This window comes from Cavia porcellus, unplaced genomic scaffold (assembly GCF_034190915.1).
Source record: "Cavia porcellus strain 051 isolate PalLab524CR breed Dunkin Hartley unplaced genomic scaffold, mCavPor4.1 scaffold_20, whole genome shotgun sequence".
Classification (NCBI taxonomy): Eukaryota; Metazoa; Chordata; class Mammalia; order Rodentia; family Caviidae; genus Cavia; species Cavia porcellus.
This window is the reverse complement of record NW_026947503.1, coordinates 57461813-57487898: the sequence shown is the minus strand read 5'-3', so window position 1 is coordinate 57487898 and position 26086 is coordinate 57461813. Positions and strand designations below refer to the sequence as shown.

Here is a 26086-nt window from a genome sequence, read left to right as displayed (position 1 = left end):
GAGGGTGAGGAATATTAAGGATTTGGGCATCAAAAGATTAAGAAAAGCTCTTAGAAAAACTGAAGATCTTGAATAGGCAAAAAACGATCTTTATGATTGTCGTGTAAGAAGAAAAATATGAAATAAAAGTTTCAAGACAGTTGTTTTTAAACAGTACACACCAAAGTTGCCTACCCCCCCAAAATTGTCTTGCTCTTTGTTCTTTAAAACAGTCTAATACATAATTAAGAGTTGCCTGCTTTTAACCTACATTTTTAAACATATAGAAAACTGACTTATTTTTAATCTTTTCTTTTTTTTTTTTAAACAAAGACCTGGTCAAACTTTCCATCCACCACCTCAGCCAAATCATCTGCTATGAAATGAATGGCCCTAATTCAAGTGGATTTTTCTAAAGTTACCACCACCAGCCCCACTGCTGTACCAGATATTCTTAGTTAACTGTGACCTGTTCTTATTTCAGCCTGGCAGATAGAGGGGTGTTAGCAGGTGGCGTGCAATTCTTTAGCAGCCAGAAAAGTTATTGTTTTGCATTATAGTAGTGCTGAATATTCCTTCCTGTTAGTCTGAGACATTCTCCTAAAAGAATGATTTCTTCTTGGTTGCTTTTGAAATAATGGCATCCCAAAGACTGTCATCTAATGGCATCCTTATGATTTTGAGGTTTTCTTCAGTATGGTTTAAAAATGTATCATTTACCCAGTTCCAGTTCTGATGTTTAAATACTTAGGTTTTATCTAATGGTCTAGAAAACCTTCACACAGCACCCAAGTCATTCTGTACTGTGTATCAGAAGAGGCGCCTTGGCTGGTTCTGTCTTAGGGTGTGGAGTAGACCTAGAGTCTGTGTGCAGATGGGAACAGGTGTGCTGCCCCTAGAGACCGCTGACGTCTGATCCTTTTTCTTTTTTTCTTAATCTCAGTGGGATTTATTTTATTTTTGAAGACCCTTTCAGATTTACCGAAATGTCTGATCGTTTTAACTCAGGTTTTTCTTCTCTCTGCAGGCGTCGCCTCATCTCCCAGAGATCATCCTTGGAGACCCTGGAAGACATTGAGGAGAACGCCCCTCTCCGGAGGTGAGCTGTTCATGTTTCACGTGTTGTGTGTAAACAGCTGGTGGTACGAGGTGAATTTTTTATTTTTAAGTCTTGTCTACAGAGTTAAATTTTTTAAATGCCTGTCTGACTCCCAGGAACTATGAACATACTCCTAATGTGGAACCCCACCCCTGAGAACCGTTCGAATTTAGGGGCTTTTTCTTTTGTGGGTTCCTGTTTTTATTGTTGTTTTTGGTTTTGTTTTGTTTTGTTTTGTTCTGTTTTTTGCAGGGCTGGCGGCCCAACCATCTCTCTGCATACTAGGGAAGCGCTGCATCACTGAGCTAGGACCCCACCTGCCTTCTCGATCTGAAAGCTGCTATTCATTAGAGGAGAGCCCAGGGTTGTCGTGGATGTGGTCACATAGTAGGCTTGGGCTTGGGCTACAGTTTTAGCCAGAGGAGCAACCGGAATCCTTAGGAGATCTGGCACACCACTGCCCGGCTGGTGCTGGGGAAGCCTGACTATGGTTGTAAGAGCTTCCTGGGCCTGAGTGGGGCATTTTCACCCTGGGATAAGAAAAGCACAGGCAAACGATCTTTGAGGGTGACAGCAGCCGTTGAGCTGTGCATCTTCATACTGGCAGTGCCCCCTCCTTGAGTGCTCCCTCTCCTTCAGTCCACATGTATCTGTAGAGTCCCAGCCAGGGCACACACGCCATACCTCTTTAGGTTTCTGCGGCCCTGAGCTGGGCAGGCAGGAAGAGAGAGGCTGGGACGCCAGCCAGAGCCTCTCAGGGAAGGCAACTGGTTAGAGGCAGGCAGCAGGATGGCCTGCAGGAGACACAGCACCCACAGACCTGCAGCTCTGCCTTGAACCTGTGTTTGTGCTCCCTGAACTTTGGCTGCTTGCTGGTCAAGACTCGAGAGTCCCTGGCTTTCCGCAACAGCCCGGGAGGTGCTGCCCTGACCAAGGCTCCTTCTCTCAGGAGAAGTGGAGGGCAGAGTGAGCCCAGGGTCTGATTAAAAGTGTCATGTGACCATGAATCTGGGGATGACTATGTCATCCCCAAGAGACAGCGGGATCAGTATGCTCTCAGCTTTTGACGCCGTGGGACAGGTGCACAGTATTGGAGAGTGCCATGGGCAGAGCAGGAGTGTGGATGTTTGGGGCTGGTGCTTGGCCCAGGCACATACGTCCTCCTGGGGGCCACCGTGACCTGGTAGGAGACAGAGCCGTGTGGCCGGCTGCATTGACAGGCCCTTAGGTGAACCTAGTCACCAGCTTAGGTTCAGATGGTGAACATGGGGGAGCAGTGTTCTGGGGTGGCAGTGAGTGGCTGGAGTGAGGTTGCTCTGATCAAGGCTCTGAACAGGGAAGCCAGCAAACAACAGAAAAGGCCCAGATGCTTCTAGAGGCCCCAGTCTTTCAGGCTGGTGGCAGCGTGAGCAGAAGGACCTTTAGCGATGGGGCACAGTGCAAACATGTTCCTGCCGCCTCGGGATTCCAGGACGAGGCATTTGTGCCCAGGAAGCCAGGACTCATGGTGTCTCCAGGAGATTTAGAGCAGGCCCAGGAGGATCTGGATGCTGTGTTCCTGGCAGCGTCCCTGTCACCCCCACCTTGATAGCCCAAACCTATCCAGATGAACAGTGAGTGAAATGGGCCGTGCGCCTCACCGCCACTTCATCCAGCTCTCCTTATGGAGTGACACTGCTCCGAATTTCAAATGACTTTTGTGCAAATGTAACATTTTTTAAATAACCAGAAACCAAGGCAGTTTTAGAAGTCTTCTCCCCCACCACCACCACCCCCGAGGGATTTTTTTAATTAAAAAAAAAAGTTTTTATATTTATTTAGACATTTACTTGTTCCTAGGAAATAAAATAAATGGGATATGAAAGAAGGGGCTTTGGTTTGGGAATCTAGGGGCCCAGGTGCTTGCCCTGGTTCTTCTACCTGGCTGTGTGACCTCAGTAACTCGCCCAGTGTCTCTGGCACCCCAGGGATCCTGTCTGTAAAATGAGACGGCTGTGCAGGCTGAGGGTCTCTGGGTTCTTTGTGGAGAGGACCCAAACTGACACTGCATGAGTTTGGGAACTGTGGGGGTGGAAGGTTATTAGCCCAACTGGCTTTTAAGCTTAGCACTTAGAGCAAATGGCTCCAGGGTGTCTATTAAAACTTTTGCATAATTACAAGCATCCTGTAATCAGTGCTAACAAGAAAGAGCTAATCTTTCATTAAATTAGTTTTTAATTTAATTCTACCCTAATTTAATTTTTGCATCACTTAAGACGTGTTGTTTTTTAAAAAGACACTTCCACATTAACCAGGCGGCTTTGAAATGTATTTGTGCTTTGCCTAACCTGCTGCAACCTGAGCACTCAGTATTCCAGTTTCCTTGGCAATTGTTGCCAACGCCACAGCTCTCTTCAAGCATTTCTTAGGTTCCCTGGTGGCTTAGTTGAATGCTTTAAAAAAGCAAGACAACAAACAGCTTGCTGGTTGAGCGGCCAGATCAGTAGGGTATATAGTTTGAGCTGGGAGCTGATAGTGAAATACAGGGCATTTATGAAGTTATCCTGTTGGAAGTCTTCTTCCTTTTCCATGGCACCATTAGTGTTTCCTGGAACCACCTGGAACTCCAGGAATTGAGCACTTAATAAGGAGAGGGATTTGAGGCATTTTCTACCTGCCTGGTAGTTACCTAGTATCCAAAATAATAACTTTATTAGGTGTTCACTGCAAATACGGCCACTGCCAGTGCCAGCCCTGGTTTCCCAGGCTGGCTAGGGGTATGGGCATAGGTAGTCACTGCTGCTGCCACCACCTGCCCCAGCTGGCACCAAAAGCACCTGTGGCAGATGCTAACAATCATCACAGTAGGGACCTTTGAGTGGTCTTGGCCAGGGCGCTGGGGAGCTCACGGGGAGGCCAGGGTGACACAGTCTGGGTGGTGGTTTCCTGCTCTTGGCCGATGGCCCATGAAAAACCTTTTCACAGTGAAAGCTGAGGGCTGCCTGCTAGCTTGGAGCTATGAGCATTCAGCTCAGTGGCCTTTATCCAAGTAGTTAACACGGTAAGGTGCTGTTTCGTAAGGAAGTAGAGTATCTGGTACGCACAGGGGGAGGGTTCCTGCTAGAAGGGTGAGCCGGGCTGCACCATCCTGGATGCCCCTGCTTCGGCCACAAGAGCAAGACTGGGGCTGCTGCATGGCCTGAACCTTGTCCTTTCCCTGCCCACTTTGCACATGGCCTGCCTACAACTTCACCTCCTGGCTAATATTGTCACCCCTTTGCCTGAAGTCCCTGAATTCGAATTGGCCGAGTTTTGGTGATGTCCCTGCCCAGATCCAAGTGAACACTTTGGGAAGCTGAGCACTTTCTGAAGCAGGAGAACCCATTCTTGGGGCCCACGTTAGAAAAGATTTTGTTTTTGGGGTTTTTTTCCATCAGAAACTCAAAATATAAAATCACAGCGCCATTTGACAAGAAAGGACCAGACTCAGACTCTTGTTGGTAGCAGTGATGCTGTTGTAGTTTTGTGACTTAAAATTTACTAAGTAACTTAATCCCAACACTTTGGGAGGCTAAGGCAGGAGAGCTTACAAGTTTGAGTCCAGTCGTGGTAACTTAATGAATTAGAAAAACTCTGACTCAAAATTTGAAAAAAAAAATGTAAAAAGATCTGTATGGTCCATGGCCTTTGTAGACTTCTCAATGCAAGCAAATGATATACATTCCAAGAATAAAAAAAGAGTGTTTTGAATCCAAAGCACTTGGGTATGGTACATAGTTATTTAAAATTTATCTTTAAACAGCCAGGTGTGGTGGCACACACCTGTAACCCAGCACTTGGGAGGCTGAGGCAGAAAGATCACGAGTTCAAGTCTAGGTTGAACCACATAGTGAATTCAAGGCCAGCTTGGACTATGTAGCAAGACCCTGTCTAAATAAACATACACACACACATACACACACCCTACAAATAAATAGCAACTAACTGAACTCCCATTCTCATTCAGATTTAAGCGGTGACTTCCCAGGTTGGTCCTGTTGGAAGCTGAGGCAGCTTGTGCAGCTAATTCAGGGCAAAAATCCTGCTCTGAAAAGAAAATGATCCAAGGTTGTTTTTAAACTGAATTTTCCATGTTATCAGCCCCACATCCTTTGAATTTATAGCTCTCTGTTCCCTTTGCCTGTGTTGATTCAAGAGGATTCTTTTGACTATGACAATGAAGAGTAATGTCTCTGGAACCTGGATAGGTTACATTATTGTATCTTGGACCATCATTTTCCTTAGCTGGCTTCCCAGGGCATCGTATAAATTGTTATCGGTGTTATCGAGGAAGTTGTCCATCACTGGGTTTTTTTAAAACTTCCTTGCTTCCAGCCGCATTGTCTTTATTATCCCTGGGCCTCCTGCCTGCTTCGGGTCGCCTTAAAGCGTTTGTCATCTCTCCTTCCTGTCTTTGTGCAGAGACGGCTCAGCTGTCCCACAGCCAACTGACTGTTTTTCAAAATGACTTTATTTTTCAGATGTCGAACTCTCTCAGGTTCGCCCAGACCAAAGAATTTTAAGAAGATTCATTTTATCAAGAACATGCGGCAGCACGACACCAGGAATGGCAGGTACTGCATGCAAGGCCTAGGGGACAAGGCAGGACCGAGGGGACATTTCACAGCCAGAGCTGAGCAAAGATAAAAGCCCACACTTTATGACCTAGAGTGTAGGTGGCGAACCTATGGCACACGTGCCATAGTGGGCTGTTTGTGTCATTGAAAACACTACAAGGTTCGCCATCCCTAACCTAGAGGACCTCTGTGACACCTCCCATTTCCTTCAGAATCCCCAAGAAGAATCTAGAGAACAGTGTTCTCTAAAGGCTTAACTGAGAGACTGAGACCAGCAAAGAACTGGATTTTGGATAGCATACAAATAGTACCTTTATAGAAAACTTTGAGCCGAAAAATAGTTATCTTTCTGTTTTATCTGGTTTATTTTCATTCCTTGCCACCACTGCGGGTCCTGGTTAATAAACACCCCATGGAGCTGTGATGGAGCGTTGGTTCGGCTTTGGTTTTACTGACTCTTTAGGGGCACAGAACAAGGACTTTGCCTGCCAGCAGACTCTTCCTGGGTGCTGGTTCAGATCCCTGGTATTAGGTGGGAGGTATCCTTTTGAAACATGCTAATAAGTAAAAATGGTTGTGTTTGAAATTTGTAACACCTTGATATTAAAATGCCAGAGCACAGATGGCCTGGAATCACTGTTGCCAGCGTGCTGAACCTTGTGGTGGTGGGCGGGGAGCTCAGATCCTGCACCTCTGGGGCCCTGGACATTCTGGGAGCCCGGGTGGGCAGTGAGAGATGCCAAGACCTGCTCATTAGATTTCCTAGGTTCCAGTGGAGTGAGTGATGGTCCCCAAACACTCACTACTCTTTACAAAATAAAAATCACTAGAGGCATTTAGACTCACTAAGGCCCAGAATTCCCCTGATATTTAGTGGCAGAAAATACACTTGACACCCTGTATAATGACTCTAGTGTTTATGATTTTTAAAGGTTCATGTTCTTTAAAGTGTATCCCTTTTTTCAATAGGAATAAGAAGTATACTTTTATAACAATTGCAGAGGTTGCAGAATAGCAAAACTGAGATCCTCAAATAATTTTTATAGAGTATATGTTCGTATTTTAATGTGGAGCATTTAGTTAACATTCATCCAGCTGTTCCTTGTTAATTGGAGTACTCTAACTCTCTTTCTTACTTGTCACTTAGAATTATTATGCTTTATTCATTTAGCACCCCTTTCTCTTTAGAGGCTTTCATGCCATTTCTAGTATAATTATCATTTATTTACATTTGTGGTTTTTTTCCTCATGATCTTGTTTACCCTAACATAAACTTGAAAGGCTTGAATTCCTAAATACCATGACAAAGCCATAGAAATGCACCGAGTCAGTGGTACTGCTGCCTCCTATGGCAGACCATCTGGGGTACAAGAGTCAGGTAATCTCCTGGCATGGTCAGGTAAGGGCAGGATGCAGTTCATGAAAACTCTGGACTAAGGGACTTTCCTGAGCTGCCTCCTTGCACACCATAGACCCAGGACAGCATGGACACTCAGGAGAGGTGCAGTGGTCAGCAGTTTTGCTGGGAATCTGGAGGGGAGTCAGGACTCTGTTGATCTGCACATCTGCAGGCAGGAAGGAGAGATGGGAGGACCACAGGCTACAGGTGGGCAGCTCTGCCCAGGTGAGAACCAGCTTCCCAGGTGGGAGTTGCAAGGGGCTTATCTTCCTAGGGTTCACTAGAGGCTAGATGTCCTCACATGAAAGCCTGCCCAAGAGGAAGCCAGGAAGAAAATAGGGTTCCGAGGCGACAGGAGGAAGTTGTGGTCAGCATCTGATGAATGGGAGGATGTGACCCAGCCTTTTGGAAAGCTAAGCAGAAGGTTTGCCCCGTGGGCGCCGGGCCACACTGTGGGGGCTGCTGACTGAGATGGCTGGGCCATCTAGGGGAGCTCTGGTCTCTGTGGTGGGGACCTGAGTGACAGCAGGGGTCTCCGAGTCGCCCCCCCACCTAGGACCTCCAGCTAACACAGTTCAGCCTGCCAGTCTGCAGAGCAAACCGTGGCTGAGGCTCCCTCATTTCCAGATCTGCTGCCCGTGTGAAAGAGTCCACTACACAAAGAAGGTCCCTCATCTGCCTGAGGACCAGAGAGCAGCTCATGAGATGAGCGGTGGGCTTCGTGTGCCACTGTCTGACCCAGATGACAGTTCCAAGTATGATTCTGAGATGGGTGAGGTAGGGATTGCCTAAAATTGAAAACCTAATCCAATGAGAGACAGTACGTGTAGCATTTTAAAAGCATTTAAAAAGCAAGATTAAAATTCCTAGGTTGACCTCACAATCAGTAATATCAAAGTATCTGCAGAGGAAGAGACCTTTAGGCCTCAGGTGACTCCATGCCCACCCTAAAAAATTGCCTCCTCCATGACCTTAGAGGATGCGCACTGGCCCATGAGGTGGACCTGGACACCAGAGATGGAAGCATGCAGCTATGTGATTGCTGTCAGTGAAAATCACATTCACCTGTGTGTGTGAGCAGATGGAGAGGCCTGCATGGACCTCAGAGAGCTGTGGGTGTGGACCCTGTGCAGAGGAACTAAGCCGAGGGTATCTGGGAGTCCGCTACAGGCAGTGGGTCAGGTGGAGGCCAAGGACAGTTCCCGAAAAGGTCACAGGCCGGGTCATGATGGGCCTCGGCTCTGCTGCTACAACCCCTGCACATGATGAGCTCTCACCTGGCCCTGCCTGCAGTCCCACCCCTAGCAGCCACATGAAACCAGGGAGCTGCTGCTCTGGGGTCCAACTCTGCAACGACATGGAGATGGCACTCTGGAGCCTAGGGGAGTCACAGTGGGCCAATGGACGGAAACAGAAGCAGGATGTCCTTGGGTTTTGAGGTCTCAGACCTCAGGAAGTTCTGGCGAGGACCTTCCTGCCGAAACAGATTGTAAAGATGGCCAGGTAATGACGAGTCCCACTGGCTCACTGCACGCCAGGCCTGATGTACTTCATCGGCTTCCTCTCACTAACTCAAAACTCGGGTGTTTGTTGGATACATGAGTGGAGGTGTCTTAAACATAGGCTTCTGTCCTCAAGCCTAGATCTCAAGGAATGGAAAGAACTTAAACCCAGATGATCTTTGGAAGAACCATAGGAGGAAGGCGTTATGGCTGTGTTTCTAGTAGGCTTCCACTGGGAGAATAGAAGCCCTATGTGACCAAAGCCCTTAAAAGTGGCTTACTGGGGTCAGGTGCAAAGTAGGGTGAGACTCCTCCAGCCTCGACTGGCTCTGAAAATGGAGATGGGGCCACAAGGCAGTGCATGCAGGCAGCCTCTGCTAGCTGGGAATGCTGGAGAACTGGTGCTCCCCAAGCCTCTGGCAGATAGCAGCTCTGCTCTAACCTCCAGAATTAGAAGTTAAAAGTTCTGTGTTTTAAGCCTCTGTCTGGTAGTTTTTTAAAATCACAACCACTGCATACTAATTATCCCAGATAGTAAGCAACCATTATCCCAGTTTACAGAGTGCATAGTGGGAAAGAAGGGAGAGAATCGAGTCCAGTATCTCTCCCTCTGCTCCGCTTTCCCCTCATTTAACTGGGGATTGAACACAGAGCCTCTGCCCTGAGCTGCATTCTCCGTCCTTTTTTTTTTTTGACACAGATTCTTAGTAAGCCACTGAGCCTCCTGCCTCAGCCTCCCAGACCGTAGGGTTACGAGTGAGCATCTTCATGCCTGGCTTAAAGTTTATTGTCTTGAAGAGACCAGTGGGAGGCAAACATCCATTTTGTCTAACACAGCATGTCATGGCAGAGTGTGGGAAAAGTCTCTGCTGCACTCCTGAGTTTTAGAAAGCATTAGGCCTAAGAAAAAAGAACAGCTTCGGCAAACTTGTAAGACTGGTGTGAGGGAGACTCCAGTCCAGAATGAAATAAATACTGTTAGAAAAAGAAGCCAACTGAAGCCCTTGCACATTGCGGCTGGAAATGCAGTGTGGTTCAGTAGCTGTGGGGAGCAGCTTGGTAGAGCCTCAGAAAGCCAAGCATAAAATGACCCGCAATCAGCAAGTTCATTGCAGCACGCATTGCCCCAGAGACGAGAGAAGCATGCAGACAGACAGGTGCGTGCCAGTGCAGTGTTACTCATGATGGCCAGGGGGCAGGGATGGTCCGTGGCCATCGAAGGGTGACTGGGCAAGCATGGTGTAAACATATGAGGAGTTGCGGAGCCATGAGAAGCAGGGAGGTGCAGGTATGTGGCACAGAGTGGAACTTGGAGACACCGCTGAGGGAGTGAGTTAATCTAGGCAGAAAGGTCAGGTGTTGTGACATTCCACGTATAGGAACTAGATCCAGCACAGGGAAGCCCGTAGAGACAGGAAATGTATGGATTGGAGGTTACCAGGGGCCAAGAGGAGAGGAGTTGCTGGCTCAGAGGAGTTCTGTCTGGGATAATGGAAAAGTTTGGGAAATGGTTAATAATACTGGTATACGTTGTACATGTGCTTACGTGACACTGAATTGTATACTTCACCTGTCTAACATATTTATTTTGCTAAAATGCAATATAACGTACCCATGATTCCGATGGGGCTTTTATAACTGTATTTGGAAGAGGAAAGGAAGTGGTCGTGAGTTTCTGGGAGAGGATAGTCAGCAGATGTTAGCTGCTGGCCATGTTAAGTCTCTTCCAGTGTGCAGACCCTGACCGGCACAGCACCTGGCCCACAGCTGGTGCTGTGTAACGTTGAGTAAGAGGATGTAGAGGCCTTTTCCCTGGCTTCAGGGCTAGACCTGGGACATGGGAAGACTTTACAAATGATCTTTAAAATGCCATGGGGAACAAAAGAAAGTCTAATGTCAGGCTGCTGTTGACTTAAGAGAGTAAAATGAATCTGTGATGGTCACGGAGGGTAAATTCTAATGATCGCCCTGGCCAGCAAGCTGCAGGCTGATTGCTGGCAGAGATTGGGAACAGATGGTTTGTGTGCTTTTTAGAAACCAGTGTGGAGGTTGCTAGAAGTCACCAGGAGTTCACTAAGGAAAAGTCATGTTAAATTAACTTCACTTCCATATTGATGGAGTAACTAGGTTAGTAGATTAGCAGGCTGCTGGAAACACTCTGCAGACCGGGAGGCTGCTCTCACTACCGCGTGTGTCCCCATGTGCAGGTGGCAGAGGGAGCTGTGAGAATCACAAAGCCAGAGAAGCTGCAGCAGCTGAAGTTTGGTGGCTGAACTTGCACCGTGTCAGCCTACAGGAGAGCGGGTTAGGACGGCACGTGGTATCCCACTGGTCAGCGTTCCATCCTCTGCCTCCTTCACTGGGGATTTGCAGGAAAGCCCAGGAGCCTCATCGTGAGCACCTGGATGACCCCAGTGGGGAGACAAGGAGAGAACAGTGTGACAGATGGGAACCAAGACCAGAAGTGCCGGGCCCACTTCATGAAGATTAAACTTAGGGTGACTATATTACTTGATTCCTGCTATCAGTTACTGCAGAAGAGACACTTTTCAGATGTTCACCAGGAAAATACCAGTTTGTGGACAGGACAGCGATTCCACCTGGGCGAAGAGTTTGGTGCAAGATCAGTGCAGGCCAGTGCACGTAATGGAAGAGATGAGATCTAGGTGCTGTGGGGAAAGACTGAAGCAGCTGGGGCCAGGAGACGTGGCAGGCATGTTGGGGGGTCCCAGAGGAGACCTTCAGGTGGGGGGCAAGCGAGCCAGCCACCCACTGCCCACTGGGAAGAGCATGCAGGGCACATGAGCCAGCAGTGGTAGAAACCCTGAGGCTAGAGCGTAGAGCTTTGAGCAGCTGTAGGGAAGTTGGTGTGTGGAGAGGAGAGGAACTCTGAGAAGGCGGGGGATGTCTGCTTGTATGGGGTCCAGGTGGGCACCAGCAGGGGCATCAGGCAAAAGAGTGGCATGATCTGGATTTCCGTGGACAACTGCAGTCACCCTGACCAGCCAAAAGTCAAGGAGGAGCATTGCAGGTCCTCTTGGGTAGTCGCATCTCTGCTAAATAAAAGTAAAGATAGGTGTATATTATCTTCTTAAAGTGAATTCATTTTAATATGAAGTTCAAGAACAACTCAAGGTGTTTAGAACACTGTTCAACACAGCCTCAAGCCCTTCCCTGAAGCAGAGGGCCGGCCAGCAGCCCCACACCACAGCTTCCAGGATGGACCCATGACTGCCCTGGCATGGGGTATTTGTCCAGTGGAGCTGCCAGTCACCCTTAGCTGTAGTCTGCTTATGCCCAAGTCCTACCAAGCGTGGGGAAGGAAGAACAGAAAATGGAAGACGAGTCTCAGCCCCAGAGCACCGACATTTATGGAGCAAAGCCAGCTGGTGCCACTGAGAGACCCTTGCTGGACAGGTACAATGGGGGCATCAGATTTGCAGGTGCAGATTCCGAGCATGAAGACTGGGACAGCCGTTGGCTTTGGGGATGCGTGTGTGACACTGTCACGGTCCTGTTAGTGGCCTTTTACTCTGGGAGCCTGCGGTTCTCGAGGCTCATAAACATCTGTCTTTGAGAAAGAGCGGCCGGGGGACAAGAGAGTTCAGCCACCAGGCTCTGCGTGCTGCATGCACTCAGGACGGCTGCTGCGTGCCCTGCCAGGGCCACCCTGTGGCTGTGCTGAGAGTCATCTCACGGTGAACAGTGCTTGGCCATAAGCGACTAAGCTACTTGTCCCTGGGAGGAAGTCACAGCCATTTCAAAGGACTGGATTTGGGAGTGGATAAAGAACTGAGCCCAACATGTCTTCTCTCTAAACAGTGAACTTGGTAGAAAAACTTAAAAAGAGAGAGAAGATTTTAGCACTTTTTGTCTGCTTTGTAAAGAAAGATGATAGCAGAGCGGGAACTAGCTGTGACACTGGCCACTCCTCCGTGTTGGAAGCCCACACTGGGAAAAGGAGGGTTGTGCCTAAGTAAACCAAGACCTTATTTCTAGTCTCCTCATTCCAGCTCGTCAGCCCAATTTACTTTGAAAAATGAGTTGGAGGAAGTGGCATGTTTCAAAAAATAAACATAGATGGAGGCCTTAGAAGAAGAATGGCATCGTTGCTTTTTCTCCCCAAAGAGGACCCAGCCAGCGCGATCAGGTGGTGCATGCCCTCCGGAAGTATGGCACAGCATTGGCCCTGCGGGGCTTGCTCCTCCCTTCTTAGATCTTTGATTTTCTTTGCTGATGCTTTCAGCCAGACCTCCGTTCTGGGGGGCAACAAGTCGACAGTAGGCCAGTGGACCCCAAAGAGTCACAGTCTCTCCACTGCATTTTTCTTCGCTTCACCTGCATGTGTTAGTGGCTGGCGGGGGGCAGGGTATGGGAGCAGCAGCCTTGTCACTCAACACTTAGAATACAGGTGTCCTCGCAATCCCAGTGTACCTGGGCACTGGTGGCACCACTTGCACCAGGTGCGGACCTCTTTAGCAAGCGTGGACATGAGGCTGGCTTTCTATGTGGTAGCTGGGAGAAATCATTTCTGATACTAAACAACTGGGCTCAGATCCTCGCATTGGGTCTTTGCAATAGCTGAGCGTGTGACCCGCAAGTCCTTGTTCTCTTCAGCTGGAATGACAGGAAGTAAGACAAGTTGCAGAGGAGAGATTTAGGGGTTAGAAACCACTTCCGGTTAGACAAGACCTTCCCTTGGGAGATCCGTTTTAATCTTCCCCTTGTGGAGAGGGCCAGGGGACAGTCCTTGTCCCACCAGTGGAAAGCAGTGCCTGGAGAAGATGGTGTGCTTCTAGATGTTACTGCTAGTAGACGGCCCAGACGGCTGTCATCGAAGAACAGGGAGGAGATGACCCTGTTTTTCTTCCTCCCTGTTGTGGGCCAGATTATGTCCCCTCTTAATGCTTATAGTGAAGTCCTCATCCCCAGTACTTCAGAACGGGACCTTATTTAGAAACGGAGCCATCATAGGTGTAATTGGCTAAGTTGAGGTCATACCGGAGCAGGGTGGCTGCTAATCCAGGATGACTGGTATCCTACCTTTATAAAAGGGCACCACCCAAGACTAACATTCTGCCTTAGGAAGTTTGGATTGATGTTGTCACAAGCCAAGGAAGCAATTGACAGAGGGAGGAAGGGAGGGAGGGAGCCCTGGAAGGACCCATCTATTGCACATTCAGAGGAAACATCCCCCGCTGACACCTTCACCTTGGATTCCGTGCCACAGAAAGGGGAGACAGCACATTTCTGTTACTTAATCCTTTCCTGCTGGCTCGAACTGCCAGCGGTTTACATGCATGACTGTCTCATTTGGCAGCTTGTACCACATGATGGACCTGCCCTACATCGCACAATGGGACAGCCATACAGTTACCACTGATGGTTCAGAGCCACCCAACAGCCAGACATGAATTACAGCCCGGACTGCTGTGCATGGGTGAGGCCACTTGCAGCAGTCCTGCGACTGCACACGCTGGCCCACTGTCTCTGTGAGCTGTGTTGCTGTCCTGCGCGGCCACTCCTGTGCCTGGCAGCCCTTCCGCTGTCCTCATTCTGTTGCTATTCGGGGGACAGGCCATGCTCCATCACCCACCGTCATTCCCACCTGTTGCTGGGCTTCTGCCAGGGGACTGAAAATCTAGATGCGTGGTCCTTTTGGATGTTTACCATTTTCCCTGTTAATCTTTTAGAATTGTCTTGCCTATCTTAATTTCAACTGCGGTCTTTTTTTTTCTTTTCTTTTCTTTTTTCCCAACAACTTCCCTTGCTAAAACATTTTTCAAAGCATTCAGGGATTTTTCACAGAAATAACAATCGTGTTCACATTTCATTAGTTTGTGCAGTCTCTAATGAGTAAGGAGATAAAACTGGTGAACCTGGGTTTGGGGCACACATCACCGACCTGGTGAACATACAGCTTGGCCCGGAGGTGGTGGGAACGCGTGCGCTGGGCAGCGGTCCGTGCTGCTGGGGTAGTGGGAACCTGGTGAGTCTGGAGGAGGCGGTTGGTGAAACGTGCTTTCCCTCAGGTGCTCAGTGGGCCACGCACACTCTCTCCCCTCTTCTCAGTAGCATCCTTCTGCGTCCCCACCAGAGAACCTCACTGTGGGTGAAGCTGTCCGCACCCACCTCTGAGCTTTCTGGGGAGGAGCACTTGTCTGTGCCCTGGCACCTGTGTAGAGCCGGGCCTGGGAGGGAGTGCTGGGCAGAGCCAAGGAAGGGAGCAGGAGAGCAAAGCCCTGTAACTTGTCACTCCTCCTCAGTGGGCAGTGCTCGTGGTGGCAGCGGAGAGGCGGTGGTAGCGGAAGTGGTCATGGTAGTGATACCCTGTCCAGACTCAGTGGGCTGTTTGGCACAGACCATCAGATGCCCCTTCCTGAGCATCTACTGCATGCCAGCCCCGTGCTCCCAAGCACCCTCGCTCCTGCTGTCCCTGCAGCGTCACGCATCTCTTTGGTCCATGTCGCCCTTCATCCTGTGCTCTGCAGCCCCTGTTATCACCTGCTGGATTCCTCCTCCTCCTCACCTTCACCTCCAGGACCCAACCTAACACCAAGCCTTGGTCCCAGGCTGGCCCCTGCAGTGCCATCTTCTCCACGGGGCCCACTCTCCCATCAAGCACCTGCCTGGAATGGTCTCCATCTCCTCTGGGATGGAAGGGAACAGAATATTCTCAGAAGCCCCCCAGATCTCTGCTTTGTCCTTGTGCACAGACGGCACCTCCAGCAGCAAGGGGGGCCTTCCTGAGGAGGAAACGCAGTCCGCAGTGGCTGAGGAGGGTGTTCGTGGAGTGCACAGGAACACGTCGTGTTGTTGGCTTCATTCAGCTATCATTATGCAACTGCCAGCCCTTTACAAGAGAGAGAAAGGGGTCCAGTGCCCCTTCTGGAAGATTTTAATAAAGCATTGCAAGGGGCAGGAGGGTTGGTACAGGGAAGGGGGTGAAAAGAGAGTGGGGAATAGAAGAGGTTTCCAGGTTTCCTGCTGTTCCCCTGTGTCGAGGCTCCGTTCATCTTCACTGTACCCTCTCTGGGCACAGTGACCATGCCAAAAAGTGACTGAATGTGTGTGTTTTCCAGGGCCTCCCTACAAAGTACCACAAGCTGGGTGGTTAAAGCACTGAGGAGGGCTTTTCTTTTGGTCCTGGAAACTAAATGCAGGATGAACGCTTTCAGGGAGAACCAGCCCAGGCCACCTCCAGCTTCTGGTGTTTGCCAAAGTCCTTGGTGTCCTTGGCTTATGCCATTTCTGTCACCGTTAGCCTCACCTCATCCTAACTCTTAGATCTGCAGAGACACTCTGTTTCCAGAGGAGGCCACATTGCAGGTCTTGCCTCAAAATGTCTTTTGGGCAGAAACATAGTTTAGTCCCAGACACCAGCATTTTCAAGCGTGTGTCTTCCCTGGCTCTCTGGACATGCAGGGAATGAGCTTGGGAAATGTGTCTGTTTCCGGTATGCGCTGCGGACAACCAGGCCAAGTTCTGGTACCGCTGTATTCATCCCCCATTGTTGCCAATATGGTTTTCTTTCTTAGGCCTCTTAAAGCTAGTTGCTTGTTTTTAATATCCTTAAGAGAGTGTTTCGGTTATCATGGAATATTCCACCTGCAGGAGATCAAATCCCACAGCCAGCAGACTCCCCAGGGTTCTGGAAATGGAACAAGAAGCCAGCTTTTGTCAGAACACAAAATACTGGAGAATCCTGCATGGTGCTAGACATGCCCTGGTTAAACACCACAGGCACTGGGTTGGGGAGGGGGGTGAAAGCAGATTCGACGACAGTGGGCCATGATGATCCTCAGGCTGTGAGGGACCTTGTGTGTCTCTTGGCTGTCTGCTCTGGATGCTCCACGACCCCAAGCACAGCGCAGCTGAGAGAGCTGTGGCATCTGAGGTCACAAGGTGACTGCCTGGACACTTCCCTAAGAGCACAGCAAGGAGCTGCACTGAAGGAAAGTTAGTGGAATCTCAGCTGCAGGGCACGCTTGGAGCTTCCTGGAGGTGGAAAACATTGCATATCCACAGGTGGCATAGTCCACGTGGGTGGCAGCCCTGTGGAGCTTTCCCTGAACCGGCTTTTTTCCCCCGTCCTGCAGATGTCTGTGGAAATCTGACCATTCCTTCTTACAGACCCATCTCCCTGGAGTTAATTCCTCTTCTGAAGTCTTTTATGTAATGCTTTCTGGTGACCTTGACTCCAAGCAAAGTGTTGTATGTCACAGATGGGGAAAATTTTGTGAACTTTTTCTGTGTGATGCAGAAGAAGAAAGGCAGTTCTGGTGGTTGGAGCCAGTGACGTGGAAGGTGGTCCCTTTGCAAAGCTCAGTGGAAATGGAGTTTACCCGTCTTACATCTCTCTTGACCACCAGCATCTGATTTGATTCTTTCAGAAACGCAGTAACAGAGATGCTTGATGGAAGCCACCAAATCCGAGTTTCTCCTTGAATATCATTTCCCAATGCTAAGCAAAGGTTTTAAACATAGCTTCTGGCCCCTGAGACCTCTTGTTAAACCACAGTCACGCTGCACCACGTTGCTGGTGCAGGAGACTGGGGAGTCCAGGCTCCCCACTTGTTGACACCACCTGCCCTGGCTGAGATCTGCAGTCCCACCCTCCACCCCAGATGCAGAGTGTTCCAGAAAACTTGGAAGGTGTGTTCTCGGCTCTCCTTTGGCAGTCCCTGTCACAGGAGCTTGCTGTGCAGGTCCCTGATACGGATTCTTTCGCCCCTCTTCAGATGCTTACGACTAGCCAACCAGAGAAGAACGAGCCCTGCTGGAACTGGAGGGCAGCCATCCACTTTCACAGTTGCCATGCAGCGCAGTAGCACGTTTTTGTGAACAGGCTGCATGTCGGCAGCTTCTCCTCGACCTAAGGGTGAGGACCCCCTGGAATGAGCATGGGTTGCACAGAACGGTGCAGCCTCTTTCCTAACAGGCACCTCACCAGCGAGAAGACTTGGGGCACACTTGCATTGATGATCCCCTTCCATTAAAAATAACAATATTTGCACATGGGGAAAGGAAGGGCACAGTAGCACCAAGAACTGAAGACTGTGCAGTACTGCCAGGCTGGTGAGTTCCCAGTGCGCTCTTTCCTCTGTCGCAGGGGACCTTGACACTGAAAGACAGGGGAATGAGTGATTTCAGGCTTTACACCTGGCTGCATGGGGGGAGTGGGGTACAGGGGAGTGGAGAACCTCTGTCCTTCATCTAGTCAAAGAAATGGACTCAGACTGAGCAAAATGGGACGAGCTGGGGCCTCCATAGTTCCAGCAGCTCAGTCATCAATGCTGCTGGGACCCCTCATCCTTGGCCAGGCTGGAAAGCCACCCTGCAGCAGCTTACAGCAGGCAGGCTGCTGGCATCCAGGAAGTCCATGGGCACCCAGGAGCAGATCTCTCTAGCAGGTTGGAGAAGATCGGTCCTGGTGATAGAGAGCCCAAGTTGACACCCCTGGCGTGCCATACCTGCTTGAGTGTCCCTTACAAGCTTAGGAGCCAGCGTGCAGGCTCCACTCATTGTCACGCTTGCCTCCATAAATTTGCATGGACGCCAATGTGTTCCAAGCTGTGTCACCAGGCTCCTTGCTGAGAGCCCAAGGAACTTGGCTGAGGCATGGCGGGCACAATCATAAGATAGTGCTCTCCAGCCCTTCAGGTCTTCTCAGCCCATGGGGACATGGTGCTCTGTCCCTGCCACAGTGACCAGGTATGTGGTCCAAGGTATCTGATGAAAAAGCTCTTCCTTTGGCGACACATCTCTGTGCGTGTGTTCCAGTGTTGCAGATGGTCCGTGCACATGGACCTTCAGCTGCCAGGAAGACCTCTGTGACTTCACAGCTGGGTATTTAGCATAGAAAGCTCTGAATCCAAAGACTTGCCCAAGAAGCTGGTCCACAGGAAGGACAATTCCTGCTTCCTGAGTGGGCACATTTCGCCAGGTGCTGTTCCAAGGGATCTCCGGTGTGGACCTCAACATTCCAATAAGATGGCTACTGATTTTATCCCATGCTTTTGATGAGGAAACTGAGGCTCAGAATGCGTTTCATTGAGCTCCATGAGGTCAAAGGTACCAAAGCTGGTGTTGGGCTCAGGGAGCGCTGCTTCCAGCCTGTTAGCCAGGAATCCTCAGATGCTGCTCTGCAGTCTGGCCACCTGTCAGTGACATCTAATGGATGGCTATGGAGGGACCACTGGGTGCCAACCCTTGGACTTGACCTCTGGAAAGGAGGCAGGCATGTGACTAGCAGCACTGATCACACCTGGGACAAGGAGTGGGCTGCACAGCACTGAAGAGAGCAGGGAACTCAGCCAGGGGGCAGGAAATGCTCCCTGGAGTGGTAACTTCCTGAACAAGGTTTTGAAGAATCAGTAGGAGTTTATACCAAGCGTTCTAAGGCAGGGCATCGCAGGCAGCAGGCCAGCACAGGTCTAAAGCAATAGGGTTTTGAAAAGGTGGGGAAGTGGAGAGCATTAGCGGGGTGACTGAAAAGGTCTGGGAGGACACCGTGCTGTGAACCCTGGAGAGGCAGCCCCAGGAGCAGAGACTTTGTCTGCCATGCTAGGGAACTGGACTTTATCTCAGGACCAGAGGCAATTTTATATCAGTTTCAAAGAAAGGTTGAGATCCCCAAATCCTGATGTACTTGGTAGTAGTATTTCCCTTGGAGTTATTATGATGATTACTGAAGGAAATAACTACAAAAGTAAATAAGCCCCATGTATGATACATGCATATTGACCTTGTGCTTAACAAAAGTTTTAAAAATCTCTTCCACTCATTTCCCCATTTTTGTTTTCTTAGAAACCAGGATAAGTACATTGGAGTGTGTGTGTGTGTGTGTATTTTTTTAAAGTAGATTCTGATTGCATAAGAACATTGTGTAGATCTGTTTCCAGCAGTTTCTTACGGCAGGAATGGAAGCTAGGACTGATTATGTAATTGTTCCCTTCCATCTATTCTCAGAAACTAACATGTTGCCAGCATATATTTAAAAAACCCTAATGATCATTATGGTCTCTGGGCATCTTTCCTGCTCACGGTCTGTGCTATTACATCGCACGGTTTACTGTGGAATAGAAAGCAGTGGTTTCAGTGTGGCCTGACTGTTCACCGGCACTGGCTGCCCTGGGCTCGGCACTGTCTGCTCTGTCTTGCACGTGCAGCCTGCAGCCAGCACTGCTCCCGGGAGGAAGGACGCGCGCCCTGCTGAGGCTGCACGTGTTCGTATTTGGGTGAGGAGAAGCGGCATACTTCTGCTGCGCTGAGGCTGTGTTTTGCAAGAAGAGCAGAATACCATCTGTCGGAGGAGGTGGCGGGAGTACACAAATAACTGCTATGAATGCCATGAATGCTTAATTGCTGTAGAAATTCTTTTTTTGAGTCTTTGCATTTAGTTTGTTTGTTGTCTGTTTGTCTGTCTGTTTTTTACTTTTTAGAATAGTCCTTATCAGTGGCAGAAGATCCTTCTGTAGCATATTTTCCGTGCTGCCGTATCGAGACAGTACCCAAGCAGGGTATGTATATGCATGCATGCTTTGTGGATCTCTGGGTGAAAAGTTCAGATGCCACTGTGCCAATGTGGTTTCCTTTTCCACTTGCTCGGCTTTGATGCTGCAAATTCAGTGTTTGTGAATTTGAAAGAAAATTCTGCCTTCTTTTCAGCCAGAAAAGCCTTGTTGCTGGTCTGTGTATGTGTGCATGTGCATGCATGTGTCCCTGTGTGTCCCCACCACACTGCCTGCTCTTGCCACTTGTGTGTTCTGTTACTCTTTCCAATACTGTAAAGCAGGAACAGTCCAGCCCCCACCAATTCCTAGGGTCACGATGACTGGGAGAAAGGTAGGTCAGGACCCAAACCAGACCAAGCCTGGTGACGATCCTGCCTCCTTGCTTCTTGGGCTTAGGTCTGGAAACTGATCAGAAAGCTGGAGCTGTCACCAAAGACTGGGCAAACATCAAAGCCAAATGTCACCAGAATCATGCATACATTTAGCCACAGTCCAGAGAAATGCTCCCCTCTCTCAATCAACCAGACCTCTTTTAGCTTTAAGAAAAGTAATCAAGGGCAAAGTCCTGCAAAGTCCCCTTTCTGTGTCGTTATCCCTGCAGCCTGCATTCATTTCCTGTCCTGCATCTAGACCCTGACTACCCTGCCCCATGTCACTGCACCCTGTTCTGGACACCAGGGTGGCGCCAGGACTCAGCAAGGCAGCTTCCTGTGCAGGATGTGGGGGCATCACGGTCTTGGCTCAGGCCTCCATTCATGAAAAGCTGGAAATGCCCTCTGGTCATTTTGGCAAACACTGCAGACCACTGCCCTGAGAACGCGGCCCTGAGTGCTGACTCACCATTTGTTCATCTTGTGCCACCTCCATGAGCTGTTTCCAGGCTGTGCTGCTGGCCTCATGGACTTGCTAGAGTTGTGGACTCTGAACCATGAGCTCTGGGGTCAGAAGGCAGCATCTTTATTCATGGAAGCCTGTCCATAGCAGTCCCTGGTTAGTTGAACACTGATAACCATACTGTGTATCAAGCACCTGCTTGATGCTAGTTCTTTTTATCTGCATGCATATAACAGCCCTGAAAAGGAAGTATTCCAGGAAAAGAATTAGCAAGTCAAGAGTTCAGGGGCTAAAGAACCGTCTGGGAGTGGCCTTTGGGTTGGCCTGGGGAAGCTAGGGCTCACAGAGCACATGGGCACAGGTTCCCAGCACTGCATCTGCCATGCAGAGAAAGGGTAATGGCCAGATGGAGAGGGAGGAATCAGGGAGAGAACTTTGGAGACTCAGGGTTTTCCAGTTGGACAAATCCCTCACCTTCTGGGAATTTCTGTTTGTTCCTCTGTAGAATGGAGCAGGCCAGCTGCACATCAGGTCATTAATTTTGAAGATGAAGGAATTTCCTGCAAAACCAATTAAAATATATTTGAATTGAGTTGGGGAAGAGCTCACCCCGACCATCTCTGTTATGCATATTTGGGATCCCTGGGGCTGTCCACGTTTTTTTTTTGTTTGTTTGTTTGTTTGGTTTTTTTTCCTTTTCTTTTTCCCTTTCCCCTTCCCTTTCTTTTCCTTTCTTTTCTTCCAATACTGAGGGTTGAATCTCAGGGCAAGCCACATCCCCAGCCCTTTATTATTTAACTGTAAGACAGGGACTTGCTAAGTTTCCCAGCCTGGCATGAGCTCACTGTCCTCCTGCTTCAGCCTACCAGAGTGCTGGGATTACAGGTACGCAGTGTCACAGTTAGCTGGTTCTGCACATTTTGAACGTCTCACAGAAATGTGAACTGGTAGCCAGCTGGTGCTAAGAAAAGATACATGTCCATTTGTGGGTCTCCTGAGGCTGCTGGAAGCCCCACCTGTCGGAAAAGGCCCTCCTCCTGGGGCTTTTGGAGGGATTTGCCTGGTTAGCTCTGGAACAACAATGGCAGAATCATGGATATGATCTCTCATACCTGGAGAGGAACAAATCAAACCCACAACTCTTGCAGCTTTCTAGATGAGGAAAAAGGCACGAAGAGATGAATTCTGTAACACAAAACGCATTCTGTCTAGGCACATAAGATGTGAGCACAATTTAAAATGTCTTTTTGTAGCCAGATTAAGAAGCTTCTCTTCTATAATAATAGATATCCTGTTTATAATTAATAGCCCATTTGCCATGATTAAGATCTCTTTTTTTACTAATTAAGGGAAAATAACATGCTCAAATAATTAAAAACATACCAGTAAAAATACTAGTTGATACAGTAACAAATACAGGTAAATTTCAACCTACTTTAGTTTGCATACATGTTAACAATAAGTATCCACTGTGGAAAATTCCTGTGGCCCTTGGCACACTCTGTGACTTGGACACTCATCAGAGTTCTGGGCCAGACTGTCAGAGGTCACAAGTTTGTCCTTTCTGCTTGCAGCCAAGGCACAAGGGGCCAGCAGTACTGGAACTCAGAGCCCTGTGGCTTCTAGCACCCCTGTCCTGTTATATTTTGCATGTGGAGCAGGCCACAGGTGCCAATTATTCCAGACAGGCACCCTGCTAAAGAAGTACAGTTCCAGCCGCCTCGTGAGAAGGTCATAAAATCAGGAAATTAGGAAGCCCCTCCTACGCCTTTGTCTGGGAGGCATGGACTGGGGCTCCCCGACTGGCCTGGGTAGTTTTCCATCTCCTCCTGCTGCATGGCAGCTTCCTGATTTCAGCTTCCAGTTCTTTGCTTCCTCTGTCTCAGCTCCCATCGCGACCCCAAAGCTTTGTTCTTGGTTTGAACCCACAGTGAACACTGATTATGACTGCTGAGATCTGTTGACCAAAACAGACTGGGTCACAGGGCAGTTTTTACCATCTGTCCCCTCCTTCATTGATGCATTTAGGTCACAGGGGTGGAACTGGTTAGACCTAGGTGGAGGAGACACTGAGGATAGGAATGAGTTTCTAATTAAAACAGCTGGGGATCTCAAGAAATTGCTGTAGAGAACACTTTAACTGCCGCCAGATCTTCATCCAGAAGCGCTTCACCATATGAAACGCCTCCATCCCCCCGCCTCCCTGCAGGCACCACCAGGCCTTGCCTGAGGCAGTAGGGATGCAGCAGTGTACATGAATGTATGTCTGTCCTCAGGGATCCTAGGCAGAAAGAAGCTGTAGGTTAACGAACATCACACAGCATAGCACAGTGAGGGAAGTCCCGAGCAGCGAGCAGCCTGTGGTTGGAGCTCAGGAGTGCAGGGAGCCGCGACAGAGGGGCCAGGAGACATTCCCCAGAGCAGGCAGCTCTTCCACCAGATTGGGGTGCAAGATGGCATTTCTAGTCCCAGTGCTGCCTTTGCTGGGCCATGTCCCATTGAATTCAGTGGCTGGCATCCTGTTTCTGACCCACAGTGCAGGGTCCGGCCCTTGGTGGGGTGGGGGAAACTAGAGACAGGAAGGAGCCAGCTCTCTTGGGAGACTAAGTCTTGGGGTGTCCCCAGCCCTCACTGGGCCTTCAGTGTCCATCTGCAGCTCAGAGTTCTTCATTGTGGTCAGCACAGCCAGTGGAGAAGTGGTAAGTCAACAAACAAACTCCAGACCCACATGAGACACTTTGGGTGAGTTTGTGAACTGCCCGCATTGATACCAAGCTGATGTCAGGATTATTTTTCAAGTGACCTCTAGAGTCTCTGCGAGAAATGGGCAGCTTTGGTCACTTGACAACTCCAAGTTCAAACCCTGCTTCTCAGCCTTGATTTATAAGGAAGGCTATTTGAGAGAGGAGTGTGTTTCCCTTGGACTTGCCATAGGCATCATCAAACATCCGTGTGAATGTGCTAAACAGAGGTAATAGACTTGACTCCTAAATGACAGTGGCAGGGTGCTGGCCACTCCTTGCACCCCTGAGGACCTCATAAGGTAGGTGCTCATGGTCCCATTTTGCAGGAGGAGGCTGAGGTAGAAGGGGAGCTCGGCCCGCAGAGGCCATCTCATAGTGCTCCGCTCTGCATGCTTGAATGCTAAGTATGTTTCCCTCCGTGCGCAAGCGCCCCTTTGGGGCTGGGCTTGCTGGCTCAGGGCCAGTGACAAATGGGAATGCTGGCTAGTGTGTGTGCGCATCTGGGTGACAGCAGAGCTCAAAGGTCAGGCCTAGCCGGTTTTTGTAATTACATACGGACCTGAGGGCCACCTCCGAGGGACCCTAGCAGCCAAATTGCTGGGTGTTGGCTTTTGGAAGACTTCAGGTTTACTTGCGGCACTGGATGCTCCAGGGCAGACCCCAGGCAACTCTGGTGGCACCTGGAGAGAAAAATGATGCGTGCAGTTTTCCATGTGGGTCATAAGAACTCGGAGCCCTGGAACTCGGGGTCCAGGAAGGCATGTGGGGGCGGCTGGTGTCCAGATGGTGCCGACGGGTGGCTGGCAGCAGAGGAGTGTTCCTGCTGCGACACTGAAGTCGCCACTCTGCTGCTCTGCCGCATGTAGAGGCCCCTCCTTATCACTACCGGAAGTGACTTAGGGAGCCCTAAAGAAGGGCTTTCCCAAGGCTCAAGGTGGTGCCTGAAAAACATGTTGCTTTTTAAGCAAGAGGACCTGGCGTCCCAGGAAGGAGCCCCATTCACAGTGTCATAAGTCTTCCCCGAAAGGAGGTCTGGCGGGACCCTTAAAGTACTGAAAACCACCCCTAAAATGTCACTTCATTACAAAGTGCCTTCTGTGCATGTAACACTCCAGGAATCATCTCTCAGATGGTAAGATGCTTCTGGACAACTCCTTCATTCCGATTTGTTGCTTTAGGAATTCCAATCACCTGCATTATGAGCTCTGTTCTCCCCTACCTGCCCATAGTGGCCCTGAGGGACATAGGTATGGAACTCATGGGGTGTGCGCTGGGTTGCAGGCAGCAGAATCCTTTGAAGGTGAGGTTGGGGCTGAGGTTTTCAGCAGTCTCGGCAAAGACAGAAACCAGTGAAGACATCCTGGGATATCCGGGCAGGGCCAGTGCAGCCAGGAGCCTGTGCAGAGCCACACCCTGGTGCTTCTGTGACAACTTCTGTGTCTGAGGCCCCTACCCTGGGTTGCCAAAAGTTCTGATCCCCCTCCCCTAACCATGCGACTCACATCCTACCCCAGGTTCCACGTGAGCACTGCCACTTGGCAGAACCAAGGAGGTATGGGAAGTGTCATTCTTGGCCTTCCTGTGTGTTGTAAACAGACTGTCCCTTACCACAGTGGTCCACTGGAGAACTCACCTGCCCTACAATGAACCTTGGGAGGCCACTGAAGAATGGCATCCCCAACTCAGTCCCCAAAAGGGAGCTCTCGGGGCAGAGAGGGCCCCCAAGACTCCTTCCACATAGTCATGCTCCCTTAAAGGCCACAAGAGTTTCTAATCAGTCTGTAGGTCCCCACCAAGGGCCCCGCTAAGCTCAACAGCAAGCAGCAGCAGCCAAGGTGCTGCCCAGAAAGCCAACACCCCCTGCCCACTCGGGTACCATCCACATGGTGCTGGCTTCTCCCCCAGTTGGTTCTGTGATGGGAAAATGGGACTGAAATGAAACTTGGGGAGCTCCTGTGCCCTTGTGGTCCTGCTCTAGTCTGTTTGTCCTTTTACTCAATGCAGGCTTTGACCCCTACTTACCTCTGTCTTGGTCTTGGGCTTCCTACCATAGCTGGAGCCCTGGGGCTGCACCCCTGTTCTCCCCAGCCTCAACCCCAGCTAGAAGCCTATGCTTCCCTGCCAAGGACTCCTTGCCTTTGGGCTTTTCTCCTCTGTGCGGAGTTTATGAGCTGATCTGCCCCGACCCTGCTTTCCCAGCCTTGCAGGGACTGAATCCCTCCAGGAAACTCCTGCAGATCCCTCTCAGCCCTCGAAGTACCCCATCTAAGGGCCACTAGGTGTTCCTGCCAGCAGTACCTTTGCTGAGGCTGTCAGGGCTCGGTCATCATCTTCACAACTTGTGGGTGCAAACCATGTCTTGGTGTGACTCTGTCGTCCACAGACACCCTGCTTGCATCTCTTGAATGTCTCTGGACT

At 49.7% G+C, this 26086-nt stretch overlaps 1 protein-coding gene across 2 annotated transcripts in view; it reads left to right on the top strand.

Moving 5' to 3' along the window:
- Cables1 (Cdk5 and Abl enzyme substrate 1) overlaps nt 1-26086 on the top strand; it is an 88895-nt gene that overhangs the window by 35608 nt on the left and 27201 nt on the right. The window contains exons 2-4 of one of the 2 annotated variants that reach the window (XM_003474035.4): nt 1007-1078; nt 5578-5670; nt 20019-20096. In XM_003474035.4, the coding sequence (XP_003474083.3) occupies nt 1007-1078; nt 5578-5670; nt 20019-20096 (243 nt within the window). The remainder of the gene's footprint in view (nt 1-1006; nt 1079-5577; nt 5671-20018; nt 20097-26086) is intronic. The other variant, XM_063231844.1, reaches the window with a different exon arrangement.